The 15,105-nt window shown below is 42.0% G+C and overlaps 1 protein-coding gene across 3 annotated transcripts in view; it reads right to left on the reverse strand.

Annotated features, from left to right (window-relative positions):
- The window catches only part of LOC142373543 (2-oxoglutarate and iron-dependent oxygenase domain-containing protein 3-like), a 54,052-nt gene that overhangs the window by 22,646 nt on the left and 16,301 nt on the right, over positions 1 to 15,105 (reverse strand). For all 3 annotated transcript variants that reach the window (XM_075456853.1, XM_075456851.1, XM_075456852.1), the window contains 2 exons: positions 13,850 to 14,003; positions 1,400 to 1,523 (listed from right to left, as the gene is read on the reverse strand). In XM_075456853.1, coding sequence (XP_075312968.1) covers positions 1,400 to 1,523; positions 13,850 to 14,003 — 278 coding nt within the window. The remainder of the gene's footprint in view (positions 1 to 1,399; positions 1,524 to 13,849; positions 14,004 to 15,105) is intronic.

The raw sequence follows: 15,105 nt of genomic DNA on the forward strand, positions 1-15,105 counted from the left end.
GTATTGTACTGCAGAAAGTAGTGTTTTGCTACAAAAATGGCAAGAAGAAGGCAATTAACAATGGAAGAGAGACAGACCATAATAACACTTAAAAATGTAGGTTTTTCCTACAGAGAAATTACAAAGAAAGTCAAGGTGTCAGTGAGTACAGTTTCCTTCACCATCAAAAGGCACTCAGAAACTGGGGGAAACTCTGACAGGAAGAGGTCTGGCAGACCCAAAGCCACAACTGAATCAGAGGACAAGTTCCTGAGAGCTAACAGCTTGCATGATAGGCGGCTCACAGGACAACAGCTTCAAGCACAGCTTAATAGTGGTCGTGGTAAGCAAGTCTCAGTTTCAACTGTGAGGACAAGACTTCAAGCTGCAGGTTTGACAGGACGAGTTGCAGCAAGACAGCCATTGCTCAGACGTCAGAACAAGACAAAGAGGCTTGTCTGGGCCATGAAACACCGCCATTTGGACTACTGAAGACTGGAAGAAGGTAATATGGACTGATGAATCAAAATTTGAAATCTTTGGTTCATCACGCAGAATCATTGTACGGCGTCAAGTATGCGAAAGGATGGTTCCACAGTGTGTGTCATCAACTGTCAAACATGGAGGAGGATGTGTGATGGTCTGGGGCTGTTTTGCTGGATCCAGGGTCGGTGACTTGTACAGAGTGAGAGGCATCCTGAACCAAAACGGCTACCACAGCATTCTGCAGCACCATGCAATACCCTCTGGTATGCGCCTAGTGGGTCAGGGGTTCATCCTAAAGCAAGATAATGACCCAAAACACAAGTCCAAGCTATGCCAGAACTACACCTCAGGAAAAAAGAACAAGATGCTAAACTTGAAAACATGGGGTGGCCAGCACAGTCTCCAGGCTTAAACCCCATCGTGCTGATTTCGGATGAAATGGGCAGAAGAGTGAAAGCAAAGCAACCTACAAGTGCCACACATTTATGGGAATTTTTGCAACAGTATGGAAGAACTTTCTGAAGAATATTTGATTTCTATTGTAGAAAGAATGCCACGAGTGTGTTCAGCTGTTATATCAGCCAAAGGTGGCAAAATACATTTTGGTCCATAAATTGTTCCATGATTTCTTTTCTTTTTTTAAGCTCCAATTTGTAGAACCTGTGCTGCTGATTACCCATCTATGGAGGATTACGCTCACTTTGCTACACATTTCAGTGCACTAAAACCTCCTGCAGACCTCCCAAAGCAGCTGAGGAACAGCAATTACAATTTCAAATACAGCTGCAGTAACAAAATTTCATGTCTTTCTTTCAAAGTTTTGGTAAACAGGCTTTTATAGAAAAAGCCTGTAGTTACAGGGTTATTACAACCAATGGACCAAGAAAGAGAAAGCCTTTCTGTCAATCTGAAAGAAAATTGAGCTGATTTGTACCTGCGCGTGGTTCCACAGTTCGGTTGCCATTTTCGTCCATGAAGACAAATCTTCCTCCAGTGAAGTCTGAGCCGTAGTCAGACAGGTACAGGAGGGAGGTGTAGTCAAAGGAGCCATAAGTCACCTGGCAGACCGTGAGAGAGAAAAACAACATGAGGAATGAACTGAAATCAAACAGCACGGGTCGGGTCGCTTTGGGGTCAGCTTTGCGTTCCCACTGTACAAAGGGGACCCTCAGGGGTGTGCGGAGTGCGTGCCGAAGCCTGCACCTCCTCAGCGCTCCAGACTAGGCATGGGCCGGTTACCGGTTTCAAGGTATACCACGGTATTAAAAAGTCAAGGTTTCAAAACCACTAAAATTTTCTGTCATACCGTCCCTGCGGTATGAGCGTTTTTTTTAATAATTTTTTTTTTTTTTTGTGGTGTCTCGTCAGAGAGAAAGTGGAGATCCCTCACTCGTTGACAGAGATTGGCAGAACTTTAGGGAATTTGCTGTTGTTTAATTCACTGGTATTCACTGGAAGTGGCTTTGAGTATTATGAAACCGATCGATTATTATTATTGTTGCATCCTGAAAGGCAACGATAATTCCCAAGTGTGCTTTGGCTCCTCCCCAAGGGAACCGGTCCTGTGTGCTAGGTACCCCAAGCAGAAGGGTTACAAAAATGGTAACGGGTACCATGGAACCGGTACGCTTTCGGGGTAGTGGAAATACTGAAATAAGCGAACCGTTCTGAACCGACCCGTACCGGACTGCATAGTGGAAACGGGGCTTATTTTACTCTAATTAGAACCAGAATTAACTAAATGTTCCCCATTTATTGAGAATGACATGAAGTTAGTAATTACAGCCATAAACCTATTAGTAAAGTGCTTAATGGGTTAACTATTTGAATCGAATTTACTACGTGGATGGCGTGAGTACATAAATAGTCAAAGGGAAAACGGAGACAGACTCAGCATCTCCCTCAGTTCCTATAACCAGTTCAGCTCCTTCTTCGATGTCAGGTCTTTTCAGGGTTCCATAGAACACATCTGACGTAGGTGTTTGGTGGTTGGTAGCTACGCCCCTTGTCATGCTGTCACAGCTGAAATGTTTACTCATACGACACGGACACAACCTGCGCGTGTTTAATAAGTTAAACTTACACGTTGTCTCCAGAACGAAATTCGAGTAGGACAGTTCTTATAACTGCGTTCTTAGAACGGCTCTGTCCGAAAGCGGCTAGTGTTCTTGTTGAGCGGACAGAAATACCTCTCCTTTGCGCAAGTTAGAAATCTTCCAACTCGAGCAAGCAATTCCAACAAGTCCTTCAATTGAAATGGTCACTGAGGTAGTCTGTTCACATCCTTTAATCCAGTGTTTCTCAATTCCACACCTGATTCAAACGATCAACTTGTCATCAAGCTCTGCAGTGGCCTGATCAGGAGCCATTCATTTGACTCAGGTGTGCTGGAGGAGGTAAACATAAAAAACATGCAGGGCAGTGAGTCCCGAGGACAGGAATTGAGAAACACTGCTTTAATCCATACCAATATGAAAGATACCCTTCATAACGATATCATGGAAAGTAACACCCCCACAGGTGGCAAAAGGCGAATATAACTCATATGAGCACTTCCATATCTGAGCTTGCATAAAGGGCGGATTATAGTTCTGCGTCTATCGTCTTGACGTGTTGCTTTGCTCTGGTCGCGAACCACTTTTCATGTTATGGTTCTGCAACCTCGGTCTGGAATTTCTCGGGACGCACAGCAGTTTCCCCTCGCGAGAATTTCGGTGGGCGGTGACGAGAACTTCGGGGGCGCCGGCGGAAGTGTTTATCTTTCAAAAAAAAAAGTGTATGCAAGATATGGATCTGGAGTTGCTCTCCATCGAAGAAGAACAGCTTCTTTTATTGGAGTTGGCGAAAATGCAAAGGAGGAAGCCACACAGACAACCGGAAAGGCACACCGAGGACCAATCACAGCCGCTTTTGTCTGCGCACTTCCGTTGGTGGTCTGCGTGCGTCTGTCGCGTAGTCAGGATTTTTCTGAGGTGCACGACAACGCGCGCAGAGCCTCTGCGTGGGGGAGTGGTCAAGATTTTGACGCTCGCAGAGGCTCTGCGTCCGAGCGTCAGAGGCTTTGCGTCTGAAGCATAAATCAGCATTTAGTCTTTCATTTAAGATTCCCCTATAGGTCATAAGGAGGAAGTGAGGGGGGTGGATGGCGCAATTAAGCATAGCGCTTTCAAAGATGGGCCTTTGTGTGATATGAGATCAACCCCAACGTATGTTCATAACACCGCAGCTTATCAAAATACATTACTTCCTGGGTAGGTTTAGACAATACTGTTACTTTGGTGGGGTTAGAAAATTATCACGGTTAGGGTCAAAATACATTCTTTTACAACATGACTAACACCCTAATAGACGCCCTTTTATCGATTGTCTATGTTACATTTAAACACAACACACTGACTTTGTTATTTACTGGTTGGCTTTTATCAATAACATCAGTTGTTTAGGGCCATTGATACAATGGCCATTATTTCTACCCTTCACATGCAGTTGCTCTCATGACCACTAGGATAGATGGTAGTGATGGGTCATGCGCACAAGCATCGGCTCTGAGAGCCGGCTCTCTGTAGTGAATCAGAAGAGCCGGCTCGCATCGAGTGAGAGCCGGCTCCCGTTTTTTTTCCCCCATTCGCTGCTTAGGTTTCACTTTCAGTGCTCAGTCCCAGCTCTGGTTACGACAGAGCTATGTTATGATTGGCCAGCATGCGGTATTCATGTGAGAATCAAGGAATTTGGTTCTGGTTTTGGTTCTGTTCTGTGGATTTGTTTGAAGTTTATTGTTAATTTGTGCAATAAAGAAGTTTAATTGAGGACATTATTAATGTTGGCTTGAGTTTGGTTCTGTTCTGTGGATTTGTTTGAAGTTTATTGTTAATTTGTGCAATAAAGAAGTTTAATTGAGGACATTATTAATGTTGGCTTGAGTTTGGTTCTGTTCTGTGGATTTGTTTGAAGTTTATTGTTAATTTGTGCAATAAAAAAGTTTAATTGAAATAAACAAATGTAAGAGTGGTTTTGTCATAGAATAAATGCAAAGAATTAGGCAATTATAAGGTCTCTCATAAAAACACTGAAAGCAAAAGGGTTTTCAACACATAAACCATAATTTTTTTGCAAAGTAAAATATAGGCTACAAAAGATCCTAAATAAAGAGCCGTTCGGGAGTGGAAAGAGCCGGCTCTTCTTTGGGGGCCGAGTCAAAAGAGCCGGCTCTTGGAAAAGAGCCGAACTTCCCATCACTGGATGCATTATTCTCCGAATAGTTACTGACTGCATCCGTCCATCACGAACAAACGGCCCATGGGCGTGTTTTAGGGACAATCCCAACTATTCATGCAGTTCATTAGCATTGAGATTCCTCATCAGGAGCGATAATCAATAATGGATGTGATGGATCTATATATCTTCCAAGTAAGTTAGGAAAATGGGCATCTCCCACTCGATATTTTGCGTTTTCAGGATTTCTACAGCAGGTATGAAGCAGCAGCAGAAGACATCTCCCGCATTGCAAAGGTGCATGATATCTAAGGAAGGAATAACTTTTCCTCGATACATATGAAACGTGGTCGATATACTTTGATAGATTACATTCGTCCATCTTTTGACAGACAATAGGGTTAGGGTTATTTATCTGAAACAGTTGTATAGTGTTCAAGACAGAAAATAAATATCCAATTAAAAATTAACCTTCTGATATCTTCAAATCTCAATTATGAGTAAGAGGGAACATTTAAAATTCACAAAATAGTAATTTGTTTTATATTGTAATATATATCGATATCGACTGATATAAAAACTAGAAATGCACTCAGAGAGTGCAGACCTCCGCCAACCGCTAACCTACCTGTGGATAGCGAGCCATGTATGGACATACGTTCCTGATGTGGGCTACTTGTTCTTTGGCGCTGTCAGCAGAAGAGGCATTCCCTTCTCCCTATTCATTATTGAACAGCAGTGTTGGCCGTTATTAATTATTATTAATATTATTAGTATTATTATTATAATGTTTTGTCGGGAAGCTGTGTTCTGTTGGGAAGCAGTGTTCGCCGTTATTATTACGCTATATGCAGTTATGCACACTGGCTTGCCGTGCAAGTAAATCCGCGCACTATGCATTCTGTCTGGCTTTGGGCACGCTATATGCAGTTATGCACACTGGCTTGCCGTTGCAATCTTTTGTTGTGCTAATTACAGCAAATCCGCGCAATATCCATTCAATCCGCGCACTATGCATTCTGTCTGGCTTTGGCACCTTGAGGTCGCGCCACCTTGTGGCAGGTCGCAAGATTGCAGCACGAACAGACGAACGAACGATCATCCAGACATCCAGACAAACCAACAGACAAACTCGGGCAATCACATAACCTCCTTGGCGGAGGTAAAAATCGTGATATGACTTTTTCCCCATATCACCCAGCCCTACCTGGAGGCTGTTTTAATCTTTTGTACAGAGAATTAATTGATCAAATATACTAATTTGATGGTAATGGATCAGCCAAAGAGCCATTAAATTGGTTTCTTTTTGATTAACTGCCCAGCTCATGGGTTAAGTTGATGTGAAATATTCGCTGATACAACTACTTAACCGTGGCTCCTGCAAACTGTGATTTATTTGCAATCTATGTGTTTACGTAAATCTGACCTAACACCAATTTCAAAACCAACACAAATCTGCAATGAGATTTCACAAGTTAAACACGAGTAGCCGAAAAACCTAATTGCAAGTAAACTGGATCACGTTACACAGCATGTCCCCGAACAGCCTTGTTCATGCCGTAAAGCCAACAAACAAAAAGACCGTATCGAAGGTGTTCCGGTGTAGAACTGAATGGAACGTCAGCCACCGTTTCAAAGCTCTCAGGAGCCCATACACACTCATCAGAGATGAAAATGTAAGACGACAGAGAGGAAGCATAAAATCCACATCTGGGTTGGCTACATTAGAAAAGTGCTTGTTGCGTAAGATGTGCATGTGACATGTATGAGGAATGACAACTGCTGCTGAAACACTTTCTCTGAGCAGTCCCATGTGCAACTCGACTACGCATACATTGCAAATTTAACACTTTATAGCCCTCTATGGCTTTATTTACAGCTAAGTAATTCAGCATTTTTGTGGCCACTGTTAACCATCCTTGTTAAAAAGAGTAATACTTTTTCTCTGCCTCTCCCCAGAGGTTACACAATGTTGCCTGCTGAAATCTTCTTTATCAAACTGTTGGGATTAATTAAATATACATGTTTATTTTAAAAAGAAATGTAGCTGCAGAACTAACAAAGCCTCAGGACTAAAGGTGCTATTAAAACGGCTTCGAAGGAGCCCTGCCTTATGATGCAGCAAAATTCGATGACACATTGTGAACTGTGGTCAGTTTATGCAGTACAATCTCCAGCAGTTTGAACAGAAAATGCACTTAAAAACAGCACATAGCCTTAATGAAAGATCAAAGAAACCACTAGACCTTTCAAAGACTGTCTCACTTGAAAAATCTTACTTGATTATACCTCAAAGAAACAACAAAGTGGGGTGCTGAGAGTTCCAGGAAACAACTTCAAACTGAAGAATTTCACAGAGCACTAATAAGTGTTAGAAGCTGAAACGCAAGACCCCTAAATAAGGAAAAAGGTGGGGTGGTAACAAGCCAAATGAGCAAAAATAGGAAAAAATAAATGAACGATTTTACTTTTATTTTGATCTGTTGTTTGTCAACAACTGTGTGAGAAAACAATATTCCTCAATGACAGATCGAGAATATTAAAAGATGCAAGGAGTCTTGAGGAATCTCAGTGTATAAAGGCCAAATAGACGAGCCTAAAGTTGACGCAGATGATCTTCGATTCCTCAGATGGAACTGCATAAAGTCCCATCATTCATCAATAGCTCATATTATTACTCATAATTAGATTACTGTGGGGAGCCTTTATCAAGCACTACATTATAGTTACAATCACAAACGTCACTTAAAGCTGCAGTCTGCAAGATTTGTTGTTGTCATACGTAAAGTCCTACTTTTTGGCATTTTAAGAGTTTACATGATCTATCAGAACGCTTGAAGTTGAAAACGGTGACCTCCGTAGTCGCAAAATGCAAGAAATGCTTATTTTTTAACCGAAAAATAAAAAGTTATTCAACTTCCTGTCCCGCCCCTTCAAAACACATGAGAACTCGTGCACGTAGACGTGCACGCCAGATGCGCCTACACGACTCCTCATTCATCAACTCACCTGTCATTTGCGATCATGGAAGACACAGTAAGTAGACTAGCCCGTAATGAAGTTCAATAGTCTAGATAAATAAGCGTGGGGACGAGCCTACCTTGTATCGCGCGTGCACAATCGGTGATTGACAGGCAGCAGAGCCCAGCTCGTAAACCTGATTGGTTACCTTTTACCGGTCCGGTCTGCAATTTTGTAAACAAACCTGCTGGCTTTGGAGGGACCTAGCGGGACATATAGGGGACCTAGAGAACTCTTTTTTTTTGTATTGGGGTATTTAATGTACTACTTTCAGAATCCCCGGACAGTTCCAGGCATTATGCTTGAAAAAGTGTTGCAGACTGCAGCTTTAAAACATTACTGTGCAAAGAAAGCTGGTCTTGCGTCAACTTCTCTGGGCTCAGAGGATCCTGGGATGGACTATTGCACAAAGGAAATGTGTACTACAGTCAGACCAATCAGCATTCCAGATTATTTTTGGAAGAAATGCACTGCAATCAGTAACAAGGCTGTGTAATGGTATGGGGTTCCATCAGAGCTCTCAGCAAAGTTAATTTACAATTCTGTGAAGGCAGCATTAATGCAGAGATTTCAAACACGTCCAACATTCAGTTGCCTTGTAGTTGATTAGCAGCTTAATATCATCACATGTATTAGCCAATCACAGTGTAGCTACAATTTGATGTTGGGCAGGTAGTGTGCTGTGGGTTTGTAAAATAATTTTGGGTGAAATCAGCAGATTTCTGCAGCTGGTTAAAAGGTTAATGACAAACTGGTCTGAAACACTAAAAACAAAGCTCTTCCTGTGGGACATAGACATATTCAAGTAAATAAAGAAACGTGTTCTCCAGCTAGCTGCTGAATTTGTTTACGTTGGAGAATTCCTGAACAAATAATTAACAGCTATACCACAAGAGTTTTGTATGAAAATACTGTAAATGGATACATTGGAGGAACCAACTCTTAAAATTGGTTTCATGTCAGCAGTAATGTAGTTTAACACCGAACCTAAACACAAAGACAAGGCATGGTAAGATATAAATACCACATAATATCACATGTGACCTCAGTGTCTGCAATAGTAATTCAGTTTCATTACATTACCAGGTCTACTCCTGTTGCAAATGAGATGCAACACATTCCAGGCTGTCACATTTCAACTGTTGCTATGACACCATATCAGCCATAAGATCGATGGGAAGAGAATCCACCACCAAAGCCGTCAGAGGCTATTTACATGTAAATTAGGGCTGTGTTAGGCAATTAGCCCCAAAATGGTGGCCGGGACAGATGGTGAGGCAGAGAGGCTCTTTACCGATTCGATGTTTCCTGCCGTCGAGGGCCAGTGGACGAGGATATTAATGTCTGTCGAACCAGTATGAAATATCCGAAAACACAAAGGAAGAGGAGAAGCCAAAAAATATAAAAGGTCCAATACATGACAATCTTTTCCACTCGCTCCACTATCTCATTGAACTCTAGATGACTAGAGATCAATTTTGAGACCGATGATTCCACAGTTTAAAGCGGCGCTATGCAACTTTCAGTAATACGGGGTTTGTTTACCATGCAATACACACCCCAAACCTGTAGGGGGAGCTCCGTAGAAAATAAGGCGACAGTCTAGCCAGACTGTCGTAAACCCACCAGAGGCAATTTACGGTTTATTTTTCAAGACACTGGCAGAGAGTTGGAGAGCCGTCGACAGCTAATGGAGAGGGGGTGTGTCTTATAAGGCTACCTGGCTCGGCACAGAGCCCTTTACGACCTGCCGTGAAGCAGTAGTTCTCGGCTCTCGTGTGTCGCGAGACTTCCAGAGGTAAACAAAGCACGCGGCGCCACAGGCAAAGTTGCAAGCGCTGTTTCGGTCTAGGGCCACCAGATGGAGATGGAAATGTCACCGTTTTCATCAGAACGGGTCAGCCAAGCAATCTGATGATTGCCAAGCAATTTTATGACCATGAAAAAGTTGCATTGTGCCGCTTTAAGTAGTGATGCAATAAGTCACAGACATTTTTCCTGGTTTAAAAAAACCTCAACCTGTTATCTCAACCTTAGATCAACAGATGCCTTCTAATTATAGTCATTATATGATCAGGAACGACTATAATTAAAGCTGCCCTTTACGTATGAAGAATGTCCCGTGTATGGCATGAACAGGTTCATAAAGCCGGAGTTATAGTTGACGCGTCTGTCACGGCGGTGGCGGACCGTGACGTCAAAAAGATGTTTCAGGCATGGCGCTTCCCTTGAAAAGACGGCGCAGCGCGTTGTCGTGCACCAGTCGATTTTTGTAACTTGGCTGCGCTGAGAACAACGAACCGGATGGACCGATGTGAGACCGGCTCAGTCAGGAGGTGCGTTTGTACAGGCACCTGTCCGAAACTGCAGTGAAACAGCACAGGGAGCACGTAAACTCCCAAAACTGGTGCACAGAGATTGGCAGAACTTTGGGGAAAGAGGGAGAGTTCTGTAAGAATGTGTGGAAGAAGCTACGGGACAGATACGTGAAGGCAAAGAAGAGGGCAGAGACTCTGTTGATGCCGGGGGCTTCAGACCTTCACCTCTATTAACTGAATTAAAAAATTAAAATGATCCGAATACTGCAGCAGTATCATTAATTACAGTATTCTTGCTCTTGACAGAGGCATTGTTTTCTTCTCCACTTTCGTGGTTGTAGAGTAGCAGTAACCTTCACGTAGCAGCACCACCTCTGTGACGGAGAAAATTGCAACTACTGGCGCAACGACTTGCGCCACTATATGTAGCCGGCACGAAATCGTGACGTCATCAACACCGCTCGCGCTAGCAGACGCGGCAACCATGCTAGAGCCTTAACACAACAAATGCGTATCCAACAGAAAAAGATGCTGCCTAAAGGGGAACTTACAGTCATGTGAAACAGAAAGTACAAGACAAAGTTTTTAGACATTTTAGAAATATAATCTAGTCCTTAATACGTCTTAAAAATTGACAAATACGACCTCAGATGAACAACACATGACAGATTACATACAGTATCATATCTAATATATATTCCATATTGAAAGACAGTGTCATTTATTTAACCTGAACGAGGCAAAACACAGAAGAAGTGCATGAAAAACTACCATCATCCCAATATTTAGTAGCTTCTAGAACCACCTTCAACTCAATCAAATTAAATAACTGTTTTCAGTATGATGACAAAAGTCTCTCATTGCTTTGGAGGCATTTTGATCAACTTCTCTTTACAATGCTTCAGTTTCGCTTCAGTAGCATTGAGGTTTGTGGACATTTGTTTATAGCTCTCCAAAGGTCCCAAGTTTCAACCAAGCTTCATCTGTCAGACAGATGGTCTCGCGCTTTCCTCGAGAATACAGAGGAGTTAGTGGCTTATGGTTGTCCAGGTCCAGCCTTCCACCACCGTGCTTGACAGTTGGTATGAGGTGTTTGAGCTGATATGCTGTGTTTGGTTTTCTCCAAACGTGCTGCTGTGCATTATGACAAAACATCTCAACTTTGGTCTCAAAGGACATTGGGCCTCATGCAACAACCGTTCATATGAACAGATTTGTTCTTAAGTCGTGCATACGAGTGATTTAAGAGAATTTGCACGTTCACCAATTTTTTTGTATTTTACGTTTTCTTTCAGGTACAAACAGAATTTACGAGTGATCCAGACCTGTCGTAGGAGTTTCGTAAAACAGTCCGCTGTTATTCGAATCAAGTTTGCTTGACTAATGGATTGTACATTTAATTACTTTGAAGCAAACATAAATAAATATATACATTATACCCCATAATGATGCTGACATTATTCTGTTTGACTTAAATTATGCACGAATCGAAGGTTAATTTGACTCTGAATATAACAAGGTCAATAGGAAGCGTAACCAGCGGCTGACTTGTTCCTTTTGATGCCTTAGCGCTTCAGGCTCTTGGAAGAGACCGTGTAGATATCCTTGTGGAGACAGATGAATGGCTTACATGGCGAATTAGATTGCCAAGGACTGTGCTGCTGCAAATATGCAGCTTGCTAGAGCTACAACTCCAGAGAGAAACACGCCGATCAAACCCAATTCCACCCAGCAATAGACTGCACACATATACGCGTCAAAGCACCCGTGCTGTTGTGGAGCGCACTATTGGTGAGCTGAAGGCCAGGTGGGTGTGTCTCGATACAGCGGGGGGCAAACTGCTCTATAGCCCAGAGAAATCTGGTATGCTGCGTTTTGCACAATATTGCCATGAACGAGAGTCTCCCACTACCTGAACCATCCCAGGCAAACAAGAAGGTGTGGTGCCAGAAGACCCCACTCATGGACCACCCCATCAAAGTGCCATCATGAGGCAACAACTGATTGCACAGCTTTAGTTGCAGTCATCGAGCGCATTTTTAAGCCATTTTCATATCAAACCATTTCTTCTTTATTTCTGTGACATTGCGAACTACATGTGACACGGAATGAACAGCACTCGTAATAACTTCCCATTTCTTGGCTTTAGCAGGTCCCGTAATTCCACTGCTGGCGTGCTAAAAATGACAGATTTTCCTTTTTGGATCTCTGAAAGCAGAACTTCAATCTTAGAGCCCGTAAAGTTGTTATTTTTGCACCTTAATGCCATTTTCATGACTCAACACGTCCTGGTACAGGAGAGAGGAAGCGTAGCCTTATATGGTATCATTTTGGGCGTGGAGTATGAAAATTTACTATCCTCGCGCACGTGCACTTAAATACGCACGGGTGGCATTCATCATTTACGCAGGTGATTTACACATTTTTTCCGAAGTTAAGAGTGTTTGTTGAATCTGACGTTGCGTGTTCGTCCGAGACCTTGGTACAAAAAAAGTAAGAGAAATTTAGAATAAAAATACGAAAATGTTCTTGCATGAGACCCATTGTTCCAGAAGTCTTGTAGTTTATTCAGATGCAGCTTTACAAACCTAAGCTGTGCTGCCATGCTCTTTTTAGAGAGAAGAGGCTTTCTCCTGCAACCCTTCCAAACAAGCCATACTTTTTCTAACTGTACTGTCATGAACTTTAACATGCTAACTGAGGCCCATAGAGTCCAAGATGTAGCTCTTGGGTTTTTTACAGTTTCTCTGAGCATTACACAGTCTGACCTTGGGATGAACTTCCTGGGAAGATTGACAGCTCTGATGAAAGTTTTCCACTTGTGAATAATCCTTTTTTCACAGGCCATTGTTGTTGTCTCTCCTCTTTGGAATTGTAACAACACACACACACCTAAATGCTCTTAACAGCTAAGTAACTTCTAGTTTGAAAGAGGCGCTCACGCTTGCCAATGGTCAGTTAATTAAGTGCATTCATTTAGCAGAACCTGGCTGCTACTGACCCTTTTCTTTTTTATTATATATATATATATATATATATATATATATATATATATATATATATAAAAAAAATGTAAAATCTTTTAATGACTTTTTCACCTGATAATCTTTAAAGACTATTAAAGAATAACCACAGCAATGTATGAAAAACTGGATGGATACCTCTAAACTGACTGTAACAATGCACGTAAGAGAAACGAAAAGGATTAGCTGGACACAAGGTTTACATGTACCTTGTAGTCACATTGTGGGGTTATAATTTGCTCAACTGTCTTGGCATTTATTTTCTCCCACAAATATTAATGTTGCATGATGTGTAACACTCTTTTGACTGGCATTGTGATTTTCAGCTGACAGTCTCCCCTTGAAAGCCTTTGAGGTGTTGCATGCCTCAGTACAAACACAAAGTGGCGGAAACCATCCAACGAACAAAGACCGTAGGCTTTAATGCTCAATCCCGATTTGTTTGTTAGCCTGTTCACATTACTCTTTTTAACGTGGCCAAAACCAGATTTAAATATGAATGGCTCTCCATACTGAACCGAGAGCATGCGCTAAAAAACAACAAAAAAGTCACAAAATACAGGAATTATCCCCCCAAATGTTTATTCAGTGAGATTAAATCAGGATAAGACTAACTGATGAGAAAAGCTTCCATCTGACTCCTGCCCTTTAGGATGCTTTAATCATTTCTTTTGTATACATTCTACAAGTCCTGGAGTCATATCTATGAACAATCTGCTCAGAGAGGTCATCATCATCCAAAACGCAATAATAAATCTGTGCTTTGTTATCTGAAGTCAAACAAGTCGTGGCGCCATTTCTGTCCGTTACCTTATCGATGTGTGGGTGCCAGTACTCATCGTGTTGCGTCTTGGCTGCTGTGCTGTTGATTCTGGAGAAGAAGGTGGGCTTGGTGAGGTACATCAGAGTTGGGTCCAAACCAAACATCTCAGCGACTACTGCCTGGATCCTCTCTCGAACATCTCTGACCATGAAAAAAAATGAATGAAATAATAAAATAATCAACACAGGGAGTCGAGTTGAAAGCTGACTTCATTCTTTCCAGCAGCATGATTTATGACTCTTAGGCACCATAATTGTCAAAGCAACAATTTCAATATCACAATATCCTTACTGGGTCTTAGCAGCTAAGGATTTAGATGTTTATAGAGGTGAAACTATGGAGCTAAATCAGTTTCAATATTCACAAATGCGCAGGATAAGATTCACAAATGCGTAGGGCGATTCACAAATGTGCAGGTCGATTCACAAATGCGTAGGGCGATTTACAAATGCGCAGAACAAGATTCACAAATGTATTTCTGATGCACACACAAATATAACTTGATTTACAAACTGCTTCTGGTCTGTGTACTTCACTGCATTTGTGTGTGGATTTTGAGACTCCCCTGACTTGCGTCAACCCACAAATGTCTTCTTTTTTTTTTTAAACACGGTATGATCTGCAACCAATCAGATATCGTTCTTGTTTCAGCCAATCATAAGAACGCACCCAACGTAGGATACCATTTAACTCATAAGCCAATCACATTAAGCCATTCAAACTGCGCTATATGATGTGCATTTTTCCTCTGCGTTGTGTTGTGAGGGAATGAAAAACAGGGACTCGGATCCAATTCAACAGTTTTACTGTCAACAGAAATAGAAACTGAGCTCCGTGTGTGGGTGTGCGGCTCAACATCATACACTCCGGTCAGCAGAAATGGCAATGACCGAAGCATGCATGTCCGCCCTACAGGATGTTCTCGCACGCACACGTTCACACTACTACGTTATCAACAGGCAGAGAAGAAGGACAACCCAATAAAGAATAATATAGGTGGGGTGTTTTGGTAAAATGAATACTATAACGTTTTTTCTTTTAGTTTTTCTTTTTAACAAACTGCTACATATGCATGTGAATTTCAGTCAGTTCAACATGTCTTCCAGCAACGACAGTGTGAAACATCTCATTTAACATGTTTGGCTACTTAATCCCCTTGTTATGAGAAGTTGTTTAGTTATTAATCTTAATCGCTTTAATTGTGCAACTATCAATACAAGCCAGCCAGCTAAACGAGTGAGCT

The sequence above is a fragment of the Odontesthes bonariensis genome, chromosome 23 (assembly GCF_027942865.1).
Source record: "Odontesthes bonariensis isolate fOdoBon6 chromosome 23, fOdoBon6.hap1, whole genome shotgun sequence".
In the NCBI taxonomy this organism is placed as follows: Eukaryota; Metazoa; Chordata; class Actinopteri; order Atheriniformes; family Atherinopsidae; genus Odontesthes; species Odontesthes bonariensis.